Consider the following 18,574-nt stretch of genomic DNA (forward strand, 5'->3'; position numbering starts at 1 on the left):
TGCTAGGGTAGGATTATTTGTACAAAAGTGAAAGGTACGGAGTGTTATAGTTATTATTAAATCAATTTTATGACTAATATTGAACAGAGCGTCCTAAGTATAATGTCAAATCGAACGGAATGTTTTAACCAGAATGTGTTGCGTATTTATGTTTTGTATAATTTTGAGGGTGTTTTAGGGGGCGGAAGGGGTGTTACTTTGTGCGACCTGCAATCAGATACATGACGTAGGCTAACGCGAGACTAATCTGGACGCATACAGCTACCGTCTCTTCCTGTTAGCTAGCAGCTAGAGGACGTTGGTGTCACAGCGCAGAGGAGCTTCCTGACTATTTACTTTCAGTTAACGAAGAAAAGACAAAATAACATCAACATGTTTTCACGCGCCGTAAGACCTATGATCAGCCTTGCCCGGACCTTGTCCACCTCGTCTCAGAAGCACGCCAAAGTGGCGGTGCTGGGAGCGTCTGGCGGGATAGGTCAGCCGCTGTCTTTGCTGCTCAAGAACAGCCCCCTGGTGAGTCAGCTCTCCCTCTATGATATCGCTCACACTCCCGGGGTGGCTGCAGACCTGAGCCACATCGAGACAAGAGCCCAGGTCACCGGCTACATGGGTCCCGACCAGCTCGATGCTGCACTACAGGGTTGCGAAGTCGTCGTCATTCCCGCTGGTGTGCCCAGAAAGCCAGGCATGACTCGTGACGATCTCTTCAACACCAACGCTACCATCGTAGCCACATTGGCGGATGCCTGTGCTCGCAACTGCCCTGAAGCAATGATCTGCATTATTGCCAACCCTGTTAACTCCACCATCCCTATTACTTCGGAGGTCATGAAGAAGCATGGCGTATACAACCCTAACAGAGTGTTTGGAGTCACCACCTTGGACATTGTCAGAGCCAATACCTTTGTGGCTGAGTTGAAAGGCCTTGACCCAGCTCGCGTCAGCGTGCCTGTCATTGGGGGTCACGCGGGGAAGACCATCATTCCCCTGATTTCCCAGTGCACCCCGAAAGTAGAGTTCCCTGCTGACCAGTTGTCAGCCCTGACTGTCAGGATCCAGGAAGCTGGCACAGAGGTGGTGAAGGCCAAGGCCGGCGCTGGTTCTGCTACCCTCTCCATGGCGTACGCCGGCGCCCGCTTCACCTTCTCCGTATTGGATGCCATAAATGGGAAGGAGGGTGTTGTGGAATGTGCCTTTGTCAGGTCAGAGGAAACGGAGTGCAAGTACTTCGCTACGCCTCTCCTCCTGGGCAAGAATGGCATTGAGAAAAACCTCGGGCTTGGCAAGCTGTCCGCCTTCGAGGAAAAGGTGGTGGCCGATGCCATTGATGAGTTGAAGGGCTCCATCAAGAAGGGTGAGGATTTTGTGGCCAACATGAAGTGAACAGGGACATTAAAGTAGCTGAAACTTGCCACTGTCAATTTTTGTCTTAAATTAAAAGACTGTTTGGCAAAACTTCACATCTGTCAGTGTTTCTTCCTCTTTTGGTTTTACTTTAGCCAAGTTGTAGTCTAAATTCATAAGTAGATTTTGACCTTTGTGTGCTGCCCCTTTCTTTTAATGGGATTTAAATGATCTATTCAGGTGTGGCTTTATCTCATCTAGCTACTAATGATGCACTGCTCTCTTATGTGCTATTTTACCGATATAAAGACCACATAAGTCAATCTGTATCATTTCTCAATAGGAAATACTTGTCAAATGATTTCATCTTCATAAATGTCACCAAAACACTGGTGACCATCAATAAACAGTTAAAAAATATACTTAAGGCTTGTATGTTTTTTTTTAATTTATTTTTGTATTACCCAGTGGATATTTCTAGGTACACATGCACTAGCTAATGAGATCAATACATTTTTGACATTTTCAGATATTTGTTTGGAAAATGGATGGATGTTTTGATTTGGCTCTTGTATTGACTCCCAAACTGTGCAGGTGAACCTATTAATATGGGCACATTTTGAATCAAAAGGCATTTGCTGAATAGTATATGGAAAATACATGTTGCATAAGGGTTACATTATGTTAGACATAATACAAACCCAATTCCAATGAAATTGGGACATTGTGTTAAACATAAAAACGGAATACAATGATTTGCAAATCATGTTCAACCTATATTTAATTTAATGCACTGCAAAGACAACATATTTAATGTTCAAACTGATAAACCTTATTGTTTCTAGCAAATAATCATTCATTTAGAATTTTATGGCTGCAATATGTTTCCTATTGTCATGGTTGGATGGGCTTGTGCCATCATACCATTCGGTGTCACTCCAATGTTAAAACTTTTCCACCTTTTGAATTATTCAAGTTAAGTTTCAAAATGCAGAAGTTCAACATGCATCAAAATGCCAAAGATCAGTTCCTAATCTCATCGTTACAATAGTCCCACTTGTAAAGACGGGCCTATACTCATCTTATTACTAACACGTGGAAACACAATGTGGGTGCTTGTTCTCCCAGGCTCCTAACCTCCTTGAAATAACAATATAAAAGAAAGCTGTTGCTGTGTCATGCCATAAAATGACATAATATCAATAAGCAAGCAATCTTTAACTAAAGGCGGATTTCTAAATGAGTTATGAAGTTTATGTGAAGCTGTATACGATCATCTTCACAGGTCTTTATCAAGTTCAGTCAAATCAGTTTTGCAAACCTGGTGGCTGAGTTTAAAGAGGCAATGTGCAAAATTTTCTTATGCGTCAATAATCTTAAAGATGCACTTTGTCATTAATCTTAACGAGGCCAATGTCTTCTTACTGTCATCTCCCGGTCCATCCCTTCCTGACCGTGGCAGTCACGCCATTCAACAAGTCATAAAATTCAAAGTTAATGAGTGTTTGCTAAAAACAATAAAGTTCATCAGTTTTTTTGTGCGTGTAAATGTGGTTATTTTGGAGCAGATATACCAGATGTAAGGTATTATTCTAGTTTGTTTGGTTACACAAGACTATATTGATGTACATTTAAGTTCAATGTTGAAAGTGTGAATGTTAAGTTGCAGTTTTATATTAAGCAAGTAAATTAGTTATGTAATAGTTAGTAATTCTCTGCACATTTTGTGTAGACCGGCTTCTTTGGGATCCGGATTCCTGCTGTTCTATCCCAACGTCAAATCTTCTTCATTTGCCCTGGTGCCTGGATATGAAATTTCTCACTCATCTCTACTCAACGCTGCAACGTTGCATATCTTGAGTCGAACCATGGGTATTAAAGGGGTGGTAGGACAATTTTATTTTTTTTACAATTTTTGTTACACATTTTGGTTAAACTTTGCACTGAGTATGAATATTCTTTTGTTAATTTTGTTTCTTTTCCTGACATTGCAGGGGTACTGTTATTTGCTTCTTCTTTTTTTCTTTTTTTACTGGTTGTGAAACCTTTGGATATATTCACACGTTCTAAAGTCAAACACAATTGTTGTTCCGTGCTTCATTTGTGGTGGAGTCCATAAGTCTTCTTCTATAGGATTTAGCCACAACCAAACTCCTCATAGAACCTAGGGTTAGATAACCCTAACTTCAGACTATTAGGGCTTTCATAGGCACTCTTACCGTTATTAGGATTACATATAGAAAGACTGTTAATTTATTTGTACGTGAGCAATATTACAAAGCAGGGCTTAATTAAAAAAAAATCTTCACAATATGTTTTATGCGGCCCCACACACATATTCTTAAACAGCAAAATCCACTTGTGGTTTTTTCCATCTCAGTGGGCGGCCATTTTGTCACTTGCTGTCGATTGTTTAGACTAGTGGGGGCGCATAGAACACACATTTTGGGGATGTGGAAGAAAGCTGTCGTAAGGGGGGAAAATAAGCACATGAAAAGATGCAGACTCCCCACAGGAGTGTGTGGCCATTTCAGGTCTCTAATTTGGTAAACATTTGATTAATTATTAGTAGTCTGTACACTTCTGAATAATCCTTATTGATTTTGATCATGCACTTGTGATTCCCAAAAGATGTCATACAGTATGTGAGAACAGATAAAAAACAAGGCTATGAAACCCTATAGTTTTATTTGACATACAGGTGCTTTGGGATGTTTGTTGAGCAGCACAAGTTCAATTTAAACAAACAGAAAAACCTTGTGGTGAATTTGATTTATTTTCTTACATGTATAGAACTTGTTTTGTGTCCATGACAGAACATGTGTTCAAAGGTTACGAGTTAACTTTGTCCAGATGTTGGCTTTCTTTGACTTGGCAATGAAGGTTCCACTACATCAATTTCTATGGTGATTAGGAAATGGTCACAAGATGGCAAGAACAAACCCTCTTTTATTTTTTTTGTCTTTAACAATTCTTCACCAAATAAAATAAAGTATAGATGGACCTAAAAATCATGAACAATAAACCAACAAAATGTTCTACATAATGTTGCAAAATCTACATTCAAAATCCAAGAGCACAACGTTGTACCATGGCCCCGTTAAATAACCATATCAACAAGCATGACATTGTCTTTCTGACTGCTTACTGCTTTTCCACGCTGACGTTTTCTTTATTCTTTTAATACCGGCAGCAGTCTCAGCAGCGTCTCTTTCATTTTTGAAATGAGACACGAGTCAGTGATGGAAGTAAAGGAAGAGTAGCTACACAGAAAAATAAAATTTTAAACCTTTAGGCCTCATGTGCCCCAATCCCGCTTGTGCATTAACAGTTTATTCAAATCGTACAGGTAGCAGCGACACCCCCGCGGACAGGAGTTGAGAGGGGCAGAGAAGAGGTAAGAGGAGGAGGAAGGTTTTGGGAGGTGTTAGACTTAAACGTGTCCACAGAACTACTGTACAAGGCCGTCCTCAGGGGAGAATGGGTCCGGGTCATGACCTCGCCGACGTCTGTGCTCTGTTTTGTTCCTGACGTCCTGGCGGTCCCCCGTGTCTCGAGCTCTTTCGCGCTCTCGTTTCTTCTCCCTTCTGACCTCCTTGGTCTCTTTGCGGTTGTTGCGATTCCGCCGTTGTTTACGATCATTTGGCCTTCGTACTATGTTGAGAAAAGGCATTTTATTTAACGAATCAAACTTAACCAATTCAAGTCATCTTTATTTATACAGCTGTCACAAAGCCCTTGACAGAAGCACATAACATAAAACATGAACAATAATACAATCATAACCAGGGCCGTTTCTAGCTTCATGGTGGCCCTAGGCAAGATGCTGTTTGGGGCCCCTAGTTTGCCAAACTACAATGAAGAGATTCCTAAGCCTTTAGATGGTCTCCTAAAATACCACATTCTATTAGACTTTATGAATAAAACAGACTACAGTTAAAAATAACATCTTAAGTTGACAGTCATTTTTACATCAATAAATAAAACAGATTTTGAGTGTTTAGAAAAATGTTTAATTTAAATAAAATGCAACAAAACAAACTCAATTTTAAAGTGCAACAAGGAAAACAAACTAACTTAAAATAGCTCCTTAGGTTATCAAGCAAATAGACCCTAAGTGAATATTCCTTTTTTTTTTTTTATGTATTACAGTAATATTGCAGTAATACAGAATATTAAAACTAATCTGTTTTTATATTAAAAATTGTGATGTACAGTGTCTTTTTAAAGCTTGTACCAAATTACACATTTGTCACTTTTAAGCATTTTCTACAATAATTTACACATTTTACTAGTTAAACTAGGGTCTGGCCAAGGGAAAGTTAACATTTATAAATAAATGCCAATGCTAGTGAGCTGGCTAGCAAAACAAATAAACTTGCTAAATATAAAATTAATGGGAGTGTTGCCTCCAACAATCCAAACTTGCTAAAAATAAAATAAAATTGAGTTTTGCTTCCAACCTTTCTCCTTTGAACGTTTTTTTCTTCAGTTTTCTTTTTCTTCGTTTTTTTTGCGCCGTTGAGATAACTTCTTTTTGATGCCATTACGATGTCTTTTTTGTGTAGTACTCTCGCTAACAGGAAAGGTATATGGGTAGATGTCAATCAATCTCACACAGTTAGTGACGTAGAGGCCCTACGTCACTAACTGTGTGACACAAAAACACCAGCCACTGCTTATCATCACAGTTTATTTTATTTATATCCTATGTTTATTTTTGTAAGTATAAAAGGCATGTAATAAACAAATATTAGAGACAGATAAAGACGGGACATTTTTATCGTCCTCAGGTAAGATGGTAAAAATTAGCTTGGGGGCCCCCTGGTGGCTTGGGGGCCCTAGGCAGTCGCCTACTTGGCATATCGCAAGAAACGGCTATGATCATAACAAACCAACACTCTCAAAAGACTACATTCTCTAAATACAGCTGTGCTTCCATTAAATACAACATACCAACAATGTACAATATCGCATGCCCTAAACTACTGGGTGCCATAAACTGAAACACCAATATTACTGAAATGCTAATTTAAGTATCTCAGCAAACCGGTGTCAGTTCTGTTACAGTAAGTGAAGTATACAGACTGTGCTCTAATGTACTTTGCTTTCATTGGAGTCAAGAGTATTACAGCTGTAATCACCTTGCTTAACTCTTGCATGGTCTGGATTCCCAGTGCTCACCTTCAGCTAACATTGACTCTCTGGCTACCATGTTAGGCCACCACGTTAGGTACACCTGCACAACCCCGATGAGTTCCATTGTAGAAGGTGTACAATGTTTATTATTTCCAAAGACAGTAATACTCCATCCGTATGGACTGTCTCAGAGGTGTTATTTTAATTAACTGTGTCTATTATCTCTGAGAGGTATCACAGTGTTGCCAACTTCCCAGTAAGGAAAGTAGAGATGTAACAATAACCGCAATATTGTGATAACACGATATTAAAATTGCCACAATAATCGTTGTTGTCATGCTATGATATTTAAAGCACCACATGTCCATCAATACATTTTACTTTTAACCTGCTTCAGCCAAGCACATCATTATGAATTACATACAACTTTATGCTGCTGAGCCAATAGTAACATACGCTGTGCATTGTTTAGAAAGTAATTCAAGATGGCGGAGAACGGCAACCATACTGGCATGGCATGGATATAACAGAAAAGTCAGAAGCTGATATATATAGTATTATGAGCTTTTTTATTATATTGCCAACACCACCACAATATTGTGATAATTATCGTATTGTGAGGTTTATACAGTGACAATATCGTATTGTGACATTTGGATATCGTTACATCCCTAAAATAATTAGCTATTGGCTGTCCTAAAAGCCAAAAATTACAAATTAACTTCTATTGGTTTGTTGTTGTTTTTTTTAAAAATGTTTGCCTTTGAAATAGGTCATCACTTCTCAAAATAACTTCATGACTTAAAGGTAGTGTGTAATAAGTGACCACTAGATGTCGCTATATCATAGAATGCAGTCGAAGCAAGTGCATTTTCAAGCACGCACAGTATGGTGGTTTAGACAGACCAAACTTTGCAAGCCGACCACCAATTCTTATTTTGCGTGAGCGAACAGGCATCTCAGCGAGCGACGGCAACTATCTGGCTTGTTAATGTGATTTGAAACACGCAATTCGAAACCTCTGTTACAATCTTTGTTAGAATGTACGTTTACTAGCAAAATGTTTGAACATTTATCTACTAACCTTGCAAAAAAGGATCGCTGCAAATCCCTGAATACTTTGTGGGCTGCCAGTCCTTTCTGTTGATTGCTGCTATCAATCGACGTTGTTCGTCTTCATTAGTAGGTATGTGATAAAAAGCAACATTTGGTTTACTCCTTTGTCTGTCTGTACAACCGACCGCACAGCAAGATATGACCATTTTATAAGATAATCGATTAGATAAAGGACCTTACGCTGTACGAGATTCAATGGTTACAATACAGGCAAGTGGCTCTTTTGCCGTCCAGCATCCCGTAAGGGGCGTTCCCATGAGGGCTGTGACACCACCAGGGCTAACGACGTTTGCAAAGTTGTTGTTTGGGCATCCGTAGCAGGAAGATGTCAGCCTCTTGTAAGGTGAGGCTTCAGCCATGTAATATACTGTAAGTAGTGATATAATTAGTGATTACTAGATCTACAATTATACTTTTTTCAAAAAGTACATTGATGTGATATCATTTTTTTTTGCATATTATTGAAATTTATAGTGGATTTTTCAATTGAATAAATTACTAGTTTATCACTAGATGGCGTTAAATATTACACACTGTCATTTTGTCTAGACCCACATTATTCAGATAAAGCAATCTTGTCCTGTATTGTTAAATGCTAGAATATCATCTAGAACACCGGAAAAAGTTGCTAGATTTGTCGCTAATCATTTTTGCCGAAAAAACAAACAAACAAACAAACAAAAAATGCCAAAAAGCTTTGGAACGACATCATATTTAGCGAGAAAGTTGCCAAGTTTCATCACTGAGAAGTAGTTCAAAACAATTTGTTTTGGTTACCGTCTTGAACATAAGTGAGGGCGCAATTTTAAAAACTAAACCTGTCTATCATGAAATTTCTCTTGTACAGCAATAGTAGTGTATTTGAATGTATCCATATCCATCTACTTTCTACTGCTTATGCTCATTGGGGTCACAGATGATTTGGAGCCTATCGCAGTTGACTTTTGGCAAGTACACCCATGGACTGGTTGCCAGCCAATCAATCGCATGGGCACATTTTAATTTCTGTTGGTTATTTACTATGGCGGAGCATTGCTATATTTAACAATTCAGAAAACTATTTATGTAGATAATTTCATTTTACAGTACGGTGTAATGTGCAGGTTGAGTGAATGGTGAATATAAGTAATTAGTAAGTAATAAAACAAATTCTTGATTATGGAGTGGTGGCAATCATGGCACCTTAAGGTCATTGTACATAACAACCAGCAGGGGTCAGTCTTTAACAGCAATGCCATTGCCAAGCACATCATCTGTTGCTACCCTCTCAGTCGTGAATGAGCAGGCCATTGTCCAAAATAGAAAGCCTTTAAATAAACCCCTCCAAGTATCTGCTCTTGCAACATCTCATAAACAAAACCAAGAGTTTTGGTATGCTGAAGGTTTATCTCTGGTTGAGCTACAGTATACAGTAATAATGATAATAACAAGATCCAGTCTCAGGAAGGTTGGAGACGGGTCCTGCAGCAAATGCAGAGGCCCTTTTTCCTGTTTTTGTGCTGCTGCTGTTCATGTGTGAGTGGAACTGAGCAGCACTGGCTGTTGGGGCGCTTGGCTGGCCGCTTTAGGGGATTGTGAAACTGCTGAAGTCTGCAGTAGGCACAGACGCAGGGGAGAGGGAGAAAGAGATAAAGGGAGCGAGAGAGAATGAGATTTCTCTCTTTCTCCCTGCTGTCCGCTATGATTGCCCCCCAACACCCACACACCCATACACCCCCCCCCCCCCCCACACACACGCACAGTCCATAATTTTTCGCTGCTCATTAATCAACACTATCTTCTTGCTGGACAAGGGAAGGCTCACTTCTTGACCCTCCTTAACGGCCATCACACACTCTCGTGAAGCTGTTGCAACATGGTCAACCTGCCCATGCCATCATGAATAAAGAGACAGCTATTAATTGCACACCAATGATGTATCAAATTTTTAGCCTTTAAAAAGAAAACAGTTCTTTTTGGGGGGGGGTCACACTTTGCATTATGTTTATTATTCTAGTTGTAGTTTGCAGTCGTGTAGATTGCAGAACTAGATGATTCATGCTGAAAATTGTTTTATATAGCTAGCACTAGACTGAAACTTAAGTAAATTTCAAATTTTTTCACAAATATATACGTGTGTGTGTGTGAAGTCTTGTTTTTGTGACATAGTGGGGCCAACATTTCGGGATTTTCACAGAGTTGTGGGACCATGGGTGCTGGGCCCCACAAGTTTAGACCTCTTTTTGAAGGTCAAGACTTGGTTTTAGAGTTTAGGTTTGAATTGGGTTATAGTTGAGGTTAGGGTAAGGAATAGGGGTAGGCAATTATTGGGGAAGGGGCTAGGAAATGCATTATGTCAATGAGATGGCCCCACAAAGATAGTAAAACAAACTTGTGTGTGTGCTTTTTTTCCTTTTTACAAATTATTAACCAATCCAAAGTGTTCAAAATTATGGAAGAGGATTAGAGCCAGTGAAGTAGAAAAAGGTTGGCAGGATTCTCACTTTATTCTCAGAATTCTGGCTTTAAAGTCAGAAATTCTCACTTTGTTCTCAGAATTCTGACTTTAATCTCAGAATTATCAATTTAAAGTGAGAATTCTGACTTTATTCTCAGAATTTTGAACATCAGAATTGTCAGAACTAGTTAGAAATCACATTAAAGGAAGCTACATGAGGGTATTGGATGGACGGCTCAATGGGTGGATGGAGGCAGTGTAATCGGTGCACTGACTCATTCAGGGTCTGCCCCCGGCCCTCTATAAACACAGGAAGTCCCCTTCGCTCTCATTGTTTTTCCTCTCCTGACACCATAACTATTTACAACAAGTTGGCTGGATTAGTCATACTGTAGACACCGTGTTTTTGTGGAGCCAGAGGAGAAACTTAATCCATGCCGGGTTGAGATGATTAGTAGAGTGTTTATCAAAACCTACATGCATTTGGTTTGTTGGAACAGTTTGTGATGGGTTTTTCTAAACTGTGTTTTGACAAGTGCGCAATGAGACACCTCTAGAGGGTTTTGTAACACTGTCAACAGACACAGCACATTCCCCGAAGCCGGGCCTTACTAGTCACACTGTCCAGTTTATGAGTGAAGACGACATTACAATTTCACAGTAATAGGCTTACACTTCTATAAAATGGACTTCATTTTATCCGTGCTACACTGTTTAATTTTTAAGGGCCCTATTTTTGTAGACAGGTGCACGTGCGGCCGTCACATACTTTAATGTGGTCCGCGAAAGCAAATAATGTGTGACAACTTCCAAGATCCTTGCCAAAATATGTACCAAATTTTCAATTGTCAGGTGTCATAAATAATAACGTTGAGATTTTGCATGCTTTTTTGTTACCCCTTGTAACTTGAACAAACTATTATCCTTGACTTTTCGTTTCCCAATTAGTAATCTTTCAATTTAGTTGGTTTCACGTAACATAAAGCAGAACACAACAGCCCTCTGAGTGAAGCCGTAACTACAACGTGGCCCTTCACTAAAATTAGTTTGACACCCCTGGATAGGCCTGCTCGTTATTTTCAGACATGCATCTTGGAGGTCCATTTCAATGAATATTGTACACTTTCTATGATACTCGAGAATTGTAGTTAGTGCGTATTTTGTGTTTTTTAAATTTATTTATTTATTGTATTTAAATTGGGTTTTGCTGGCATGTGTTTATGTTGTGCAGGTAAATACAACCAAATACAACATGGTATACAGTACATTAGCTTTTGGCTTGTAAAAGCTGTTCAGTATATTCGTCAGTGTTGTGCTTGTTACAATTTTTTTTAACTAGTTACAGTTACTAGTTACTTCATTCTAAAAGTAACTCAATTACTCTGGTGATTACTTAAACAAAAAAGCAATGTGTTACTATTAAAAGTAACTCTTTACTTTAAAAAAGAACATACACTGTTCCTTTATGCTCAACTAAAGTAAAGTAATGAGCGTAATTCCATGTCGAAAAACTTGTCTTATTCTCGCCTTGACTCTCCATGACTGCCGAATCCAATTCCCGTCCACTATGCGTCTTCAGCAGCGGCAATCCATTGTAAACAGGAAGTACTGTAGTACGGTACACATCAGCCATCCATTCATTATTTGTTCTGAACCGCTTATCCTCACGTGTCGCACAATTAAAATTAAATAATTTATCAAGTAACTGACTAACTCACCATATTGTAACTGTAACTAAGTTACTATATTTAAAAAAGTAATGCGTCAGCGTATTAGTTATTGTAAAAAGTAACAAAGTTACAGTAACGCGTTATTAGTAACTAGTTACTGCCCAACACTGATATTAGTCATGTAAGAAATTGTCACTGCATGAGCGACGTGCTGTGCAATAAAGTAGGTGAGCAGACGCAAAGGCTCTAACCGTCCTTTCTGTATAGTTGAAAGACAGAACAAAATGAAACATTGGGGATTCTAGGTCCAGGAACTAAAAACCCTGAAACTATTTGGCTTTAGTCACAGATGCTTCTACTCAACAGGTGGAGACAAGCTCGTTTACCTGCCAGTTGAGTAGAAACATCTGTGACTAAAGCCAATCTGAGGCAGGGATTTAACTTTCAGTACCTGGATTCCTCAGCCCTGTGCTATAATATAGGCTAGTAGAGAGGTTCTTCAGTGGGTGTATGTGTGTAGTCACACACACATTCTCAGAGGGCCACAGTGTGTTTTATTGGTGGCGCATCCTCTGTGGCAAGCGTCCTGACGTCCGGGGAGCTTTTGGCGGGAGCCATGGTTGGATTAAAGGCTATGTGCTGCCCAACAAGTGGAATGCCTGTGGCAAAAGCTGCCGGGATGTCACGATGAAGGATGTATGTGTGAGTGTGTATCTGTCCTAGGTGCTTTATATGTACTGTATAGCTTTCTATAGTGTACATGTTTATGCATGGGGGTGGAAACGAAACCCCCAGATGATTAGGTATACATGCATAAGCTAATGTACTTAAAACTTTTTGAGGTTAGTTTGATAATATTTATGTTGTAATTATGATAGTTAGTTGACAACTGTACTACAGAGAGGTGTTTCTAATATTGTGTCCACCTTATTTAGCTGCTTGAGAGGTGTGTGCGCGTGTGTGTATGTGTGGGCTGGTGGGCTACAGCTACAGAGATACAGAGGGGTGAACAGTAGGTCGATTGAAGGACAAATTAGCCTGCATTAACTTGAGAGAGATTCACAAGTCTTCCGCTGTTGATGAGACTAAAGCGGACCCACGTTTCTTTCTTTATCTTTAAGTTTTACATGCCTCTTTCCGTGTCTCATAGCTTTAATTCAGGCAATGAAAAGTATTCTTCTATTGCAGTGTTGTCACGTGAAACTAGAGTGGTACCGGTTCTTAAATGGTCCCTCTGTCTTTCAGCATCATACTCATCATACTCAGACTCCTCCACATAATTATATTTTGTTTCCTAGAGCCAAAATATTAAGGAAGTCATGGATTACAACAATTTCACAGGTGAAGATTATCTGAAATAATGGACAGGGGGAAATAATCCCTATGCCAACTGGAGGAGCGTGGATGGTGAAATAAGAAGCTGTGTGATAAAGTTGAGGGGTAAAGCAATATAAGAGAGTAGAAAGAAAAAGGGAGAAAGTGGAGAGGAGGAACAGAAGAGGAGGAGGATGTATCAATGTCTAAGGGCTGCTGGAGGATTACAGGGGGCTCTCTGAGGTCAGAACACTGACCCCCTAGCGTGTGCAGAACATAAACAATGAGGAGAGGATGCGGCAAAACAGATAATTAGCTCTCATTCGCCACAGATCCCCTAAGCGCTAAGGCTACTGGTTAATCACACTGAGAAGCTCAGATAAACACAGGCTGCATCTTTCTTTCCAAAATTTTGACCTGAAGAAAATAATTTATGGTAAGGCAATATAACAATAACCGTCTCTAGGCAGGCGTTGCATATTTGAAGCAATAAATTGTTAATAAAAAAAATAATTCAGAATTGTATACTACTACCCCATATGATAATTTTCCCCAAATATCAGTTTAATTTGAGCCTCAGATGGATAATATTAAATAATTCAAGGAGGAATTGTATATTAGGAATGAAGGTAAAGAGAAGTGTTACACGTATTACACCTACAAATAAAGTGCACAAAACAACAACAAAATTAAAAAGATTTAAAAAAATCTTTACAATAATATGTTGTATATGCCCCCACTAATCCAAGTCTAAAATCCACCCGTTTTTATCCATCTCAGAGGGCAGCAACTTCAGCAAGTGGTAAAATTTGATTTATACAAACAGATGGACTTTGCCTCTTAACTCATATTCCACAAACACAATATGAACTAGAGTTGCAAATGGCCCTCGAACTCCTGGCCACATTGGGGTACTGGTACAACAAAGGACAAGAACCATCTAAAATATAAATGCTTTTGCCAGGCCTTATGTGTGTGCAAAGTTTCATGGGTATTCATTAAAATATGGCCTCTGTAAAAGGCCAAAAATGGTGCTCAATTCCCGGAATAAATTCAAGATGACAAACTTCCTGTTCGGTAAATCGGATAAATTCTATAGGAGGAGTTAGTTAAAATATGACCTCTATAAAAGGGTCAAATAAATTGTGACAAATTCCAAAGTAAATCAAAATGTGGGACTTTGTGTTTAGGTTTAGCATATGGCTTCAAAATACTTTTTTTGTACATCGTGGGCAGTCATACAGTATATGCCTTCAAATTTTCATGGCTCTAGGTGATTCGTACAAACAGTAATACTTCGTTAAGAAGGAATTTTTAAATGCAAAATTTGATGCCCCGCCTCATCATATTGTACATTGAAAACTTTAGATTTTTCCCCCTGATGTTGTCCCTGGTGTTGAGATGGTACAGCCCAAGTTAGAATAAATCAGGTTAACCATCAAGGACAAGGGGCAAACAAATGACCCCTGTAAATGTGCAAAAATTAGACAATATTGGACATTCAAATATTCATACCTCACTTCCTGTTCATCTTAGCGTATCACTATCAACATATTTTTTTGTGTGTCTCGGGGTGCTACGTGTGCCACCAAATTTTCATAGCTGCAGATCAAATGTACAGGAATAGGGCTTCTGTAGGCATTGCTACAGATCCATTTATTGTACTCGTGTACGGCAACTTTAAAATATACAAATTTTCGCCTAGGCCTGACGTGTGTGCAAAGTTTGTTAAGTTATCATACATGTTTAGTGTCTCAAAAATCAATTAATGTAAAGAAAAATAATAAAGCCACTTTCCATCTCAACTGGGAAAACAGGGAGCATTCGCAGGGAGCTTAAAATGCGGCACTATCATGTTGGGAGATGGGGGCACATTTCATTGTCCACAATACAAATCACACCAACCCATTTGATTCCTCTCAATTGATCACCCTGAGTGATGGCAGCGTCTGCGCTTAAGTGTCACGAAAGTTAAATTAGCTGCGCAGCATCAAAACAGCAGTGTTCAAGAAAAAAACTGTCACAAATGTTTCAAATGTATAGCGCTTGTCTGAAATTGCATATTGGTTTGTGTGTATGTTGGCAGCTGCGGGGATAAACCAATACTGATCCGCTGATTGCCGCGTGCCTCCCTGCGGGAGGATGTTGATGTTGGGCTGGCTGTTTCTGCTCCAGCGTGAACTGACTTTCTGCTGCATCACACACACATGCACGCATGCACACACATGTGTTTGTTCTGCAAATGTGAGGCCCCAGGGGGCTGGATCTGAGCTTGTCTGCGATCTGTCATTTAACACTACAGAGCCCGGCTACAAAACAACCAGCTGTAGCCACCAAGCACCTCAGCAACCACACACATGGTTGACATAGAAAACAAAGCATAGGGATTTATATAGAGACAAGTCTGAGGGCACTTTTCTCTCCGTTGTATGGAAATTATCATGTTTACTCGGTAGGTAGTTTGTAGTTCCCTACTGTTTTAAAATCCCAAGAGATCTCATGGGAATCGTGCAATATCCCGATTGCGACATCATGCATGCCCCTCACTTTCCATAACCCAACTGTCCTCCCTCTAACCACAAAGAAAATCCTCTGAGTAAACAGTCATAGTCCTGAGCGGAAGAAGGACTAGCTGTGATTGTAAAAGCAGAGAGGTCTGGACTTCCCAATGTTGTCCACGTTTCACAATAACCGCTAAATAGGCAACAGGTTAGCAGAAAGAACTACTTGGTATATATCGATTTTGAACCATTAATACGAGAGACCTCTACGTCATCAAAAGTCCAATATGCACTGCGTGCGGTCGGGGGCATTACTCGGAGACGTGAATCAGCAAAGCTGTTTCAAGTAACAGTTGTGACTTTATATTTGACTTTAATTTAATCCTACTTGAAACATGAAGCATAAAGTTGACATTTGTGGTGATATTAGTAATTTATCAATGCAGACCTTTAATTTATTATGCGCGGCAATGACGTGACATCATTGTTATGGGAGGGAAAAAAGCAGTCTTCATCCATGTTCTACTAACCTGGACATGTTCTCCTGGTGACCACACAGTCTTTGATCTCAGAGATCTCAGGACATGGTCTGCCAAAAGGCGATGGGTACTGCAAGACCTTATGTGTGCGGGTCTCCTGCCCCCGCTTGAAGCCACAGGTTCTACCTGACCGAGAGCAGGGACTCCACTCGCTCCACTCAGCCACTTGGCAGTGCACTGAAAAGAAGATGAAGATGTGTGACACATGCATGTTTCTTGTGCTCAGGATGTGCTCAAGTACTGCATTGGTGGTGGTTGTTGTGATGACAAGCAATGCACTTGTCTGAGCCATTTTCTTACACAGATTCCATCCATCATCTACAGCTTATCCGGGGTCGGGTCGTGGGGTAGCAGCTTCAGCAGGGAAGCCTAGACTTCCCTCACTTCCACCAGCTTCTCCGGCGTGATCCCAAGGCGTTCCCAAGCCTGCCGAGAGACATAGTCTCTCCAGCGTGTCCTGGGTCGTCCCCGGGGCCTCGTGCCGATGGGACATGCCCGGAACACCTCTCCAGGGAGGCATCCGAACCAGATGCCCGAGCCCCATCAACTGCCCCCAGCAAAACGAGGGAGTTCCCAGAGGGAGCTCTCTCGAGTACACCCTCCAAGGACTCCAAAAAGGGTGGGTACTCTGAGCTGCTGCTCGTTGCATAAGCAGAAACAAGTCAGGACCCATCCCCCCACCCGAAGGTGGAGGGAGGCTACCCTCTCGTCCACCGGGGTAAACCCCAACATACAGGTGCCAAGCCGGGGGGCAATAAGTATGCCCACACCTGCTCTGCGCCTCTCACCATGGACAACACCAGAGTGGAAGAGAGTCCAACCCCTCTCGAGAGGATTGGTACCCAAACCCAAGCTGTGTGTGGAGGCGAGTCCGACTATATCGAGTTGGAACTTCTCAGCCTCGCACACCAGCTTGGGCTCTTTCCCCGCCAGAGAGGTGACATTCCATGTCTCAAGAGCTAGCTTTAGGAGCCAAGGTTCAGACCGCCAAGGCCTTTGGCTGCTGCCCAACTCACTGTGCACCCGACCCCTTTGACAGTGTGAATAATGTATCCTTTTGCGGAAGCAAAAGACAAAGCACTATATAAATCTGATACATTCATATTTTATTATTCATGAGATCATGTAGTATACACGACGAACCTTGTGGTACACACTCCATGAGTTTGTCATTGGGTTCATAGTCATCTGGACAGATGCGGTGGCACCTTCCATTGAGCTGGTACAGGCCAGGCTGGCAAATTGTACACGTCTCGCTGTTCTCGCATAACTCACAATCTGCAGGGCACTCTGCAACTATATGAATACAAATGGTATGTACAACATTTCACACAGGTTTTAGTAATCATCTTCATGCCATTACAAACTTGTAAATGATGCATGGTGGTGAAGACTTTGGTCATTATGAAACGCTATATTTCTCATGGGCAGGGTTGGGGAATCCAGGTCTAGAAAGTAAAAACCCTGTCACAGATTGGCTTTAGTCGCAGGTGCTTCTACTTAACTGGCAGGTAAACGAGCTCAGAGAAGCACCTGTTGAGTAGAAGTATCTGTGGCTAAAGTCAAATTGTTTCAGGGTTTATTCTCTCTGGACCTGGAATCCCCAACCCTGCTCATGGGTCTGTTGTCTATTATGAGGCTGAATACTTACTGGGAACACACTCCCTCTGTGTATCGCTGCGGACCATGTCCTCAGGGCAGCTCTCTCGGCAATCGCCCCGGTGAAGGTAGAAGCCTACCTGACAGCGCATGCAGAATTTCTTGTTGAAGCAGGAGTCACACTCAGGACTGCACTCTTGACAGACAAACACAGACCCACCACCAGTATTGATTTAAAAGGCACAAATCATTGTATGTTACCTCTTTGTTAAATATAAGGGTGTCACTGTGTGTGCGTGTGTGTGTTAGTGTCCCACTGTCAGGAATATATTGTAAGCCACTGAAGACAGACTGTATTTTATGGTTAATACATTATTTTATTTTATTTTGCTAAAAACAAATGTGATGTTTAGCATGTTAGATGCATTAATATAACCATATGCCTCATGCTGAAAGGGAAAAATTCATTTAAGGTTCAGCTCAGCCACAACCCTAATTTGCAGTATAGAAGATTGATGAATGAACCTTTTTTTTTACCTTGGGACCCAACTTTTTCTGTTAAAAGTGGCCCGGGACACATTCAGAAATTATGTTTTGTGTTGACTTATTATTGTTTGTATTTAATAACTAAATTAAATCTAGTTAAAGTTTATAAAATCATTATAAAATAACATGATACAATGTTGTCATCAATGATATTTATTTATTAATTTTAACATTGACACCCAATAAGATGCCCAACAAGCAAATAATTCCAGAATCAACTTCTCCGTTTTTGTGTGCGTTTATGTGTTTTTGTTTTTTTTAAACAAATGAGACGGTGTAACCAGATAACTGTGATTTACTCAAGGGAGTTCTATTCCACCGTGATTTGTTCGGGAAAGGCGGGACATTCTGTACAATACTTCAAGC

The 18,574-nt window shown here is 40.4% G+C and overlaps 2 protein-coding genes across 3 annotated transcripts in view; one reads left to right on the top strand and one right to left on the bottom strand.

The window, feature by feature from the left end:
• The first annotated feature begins 232 nt into the window (after positions 1–232).
• Positions 233–1,769, top strand: mdh2 (malate dehydrogenase 2, NAD (mitochondrial)). The gene has a single exon (XM_086078126.1). It carries the CDS (start codon positions 373–375, stop codon positions 1,384–1,386), a length of 1,014 nt encoding a protein of 337 aa, XP_085934252.1. The 5' UTR covers positions 233–372; the 3' UTR covers positions 1,387–1,769.
• A 2,304-nt stretch (positions 1,770–4,073) lies between these two features.
• Positions 4,074–18,574, bottom strand: part of rspo3 (R-spondin 3) — a 29,789-nt gene continuing 15,288 nt past the window's right edge. For both annotated transcript variants that reach the window (XM_086078735.1, XM_086078734.1), the window contains exons 3-6: positions 17,715–17,858; positions 17,207–17,359; positions 16,055–16,240; positions 4,074–5,001 (exon numbers count right to left, since the gene is read on the bottom strand). In XM_086078735.1, the coding sequence (XP_085934861.1) occupies positions 4,799–5,001; positions 16,055–16,240; positions 17,207–17,359; positions 17,715–17,858 (686 nt within the window). In that variant the 3' untranslated portion in view covers positions 4,074–4,798. The remainder of the gene's footprint in view (positions 5,002–16,054; positions 16,241–17,206; positions 17,360–17,714; positions 17,859–18,574) is intronic.

Source organism: Leptonotus elevatus, chromosome 6, assembly GCF_054856555.1.
Source record: "Leptonotus elevatus isolate MCC_2025b chromosome 6, RoL_Lele_1.0, whole genome shotgun sequence".
NCBI classification, from domain to species: domain Eukaryota; kingdom Metazoa; phylum Chordata; class Actinopteri; order Syngnathiformes; family Syngnathidae; genus Leptonotus; species Leptonotus elevatus.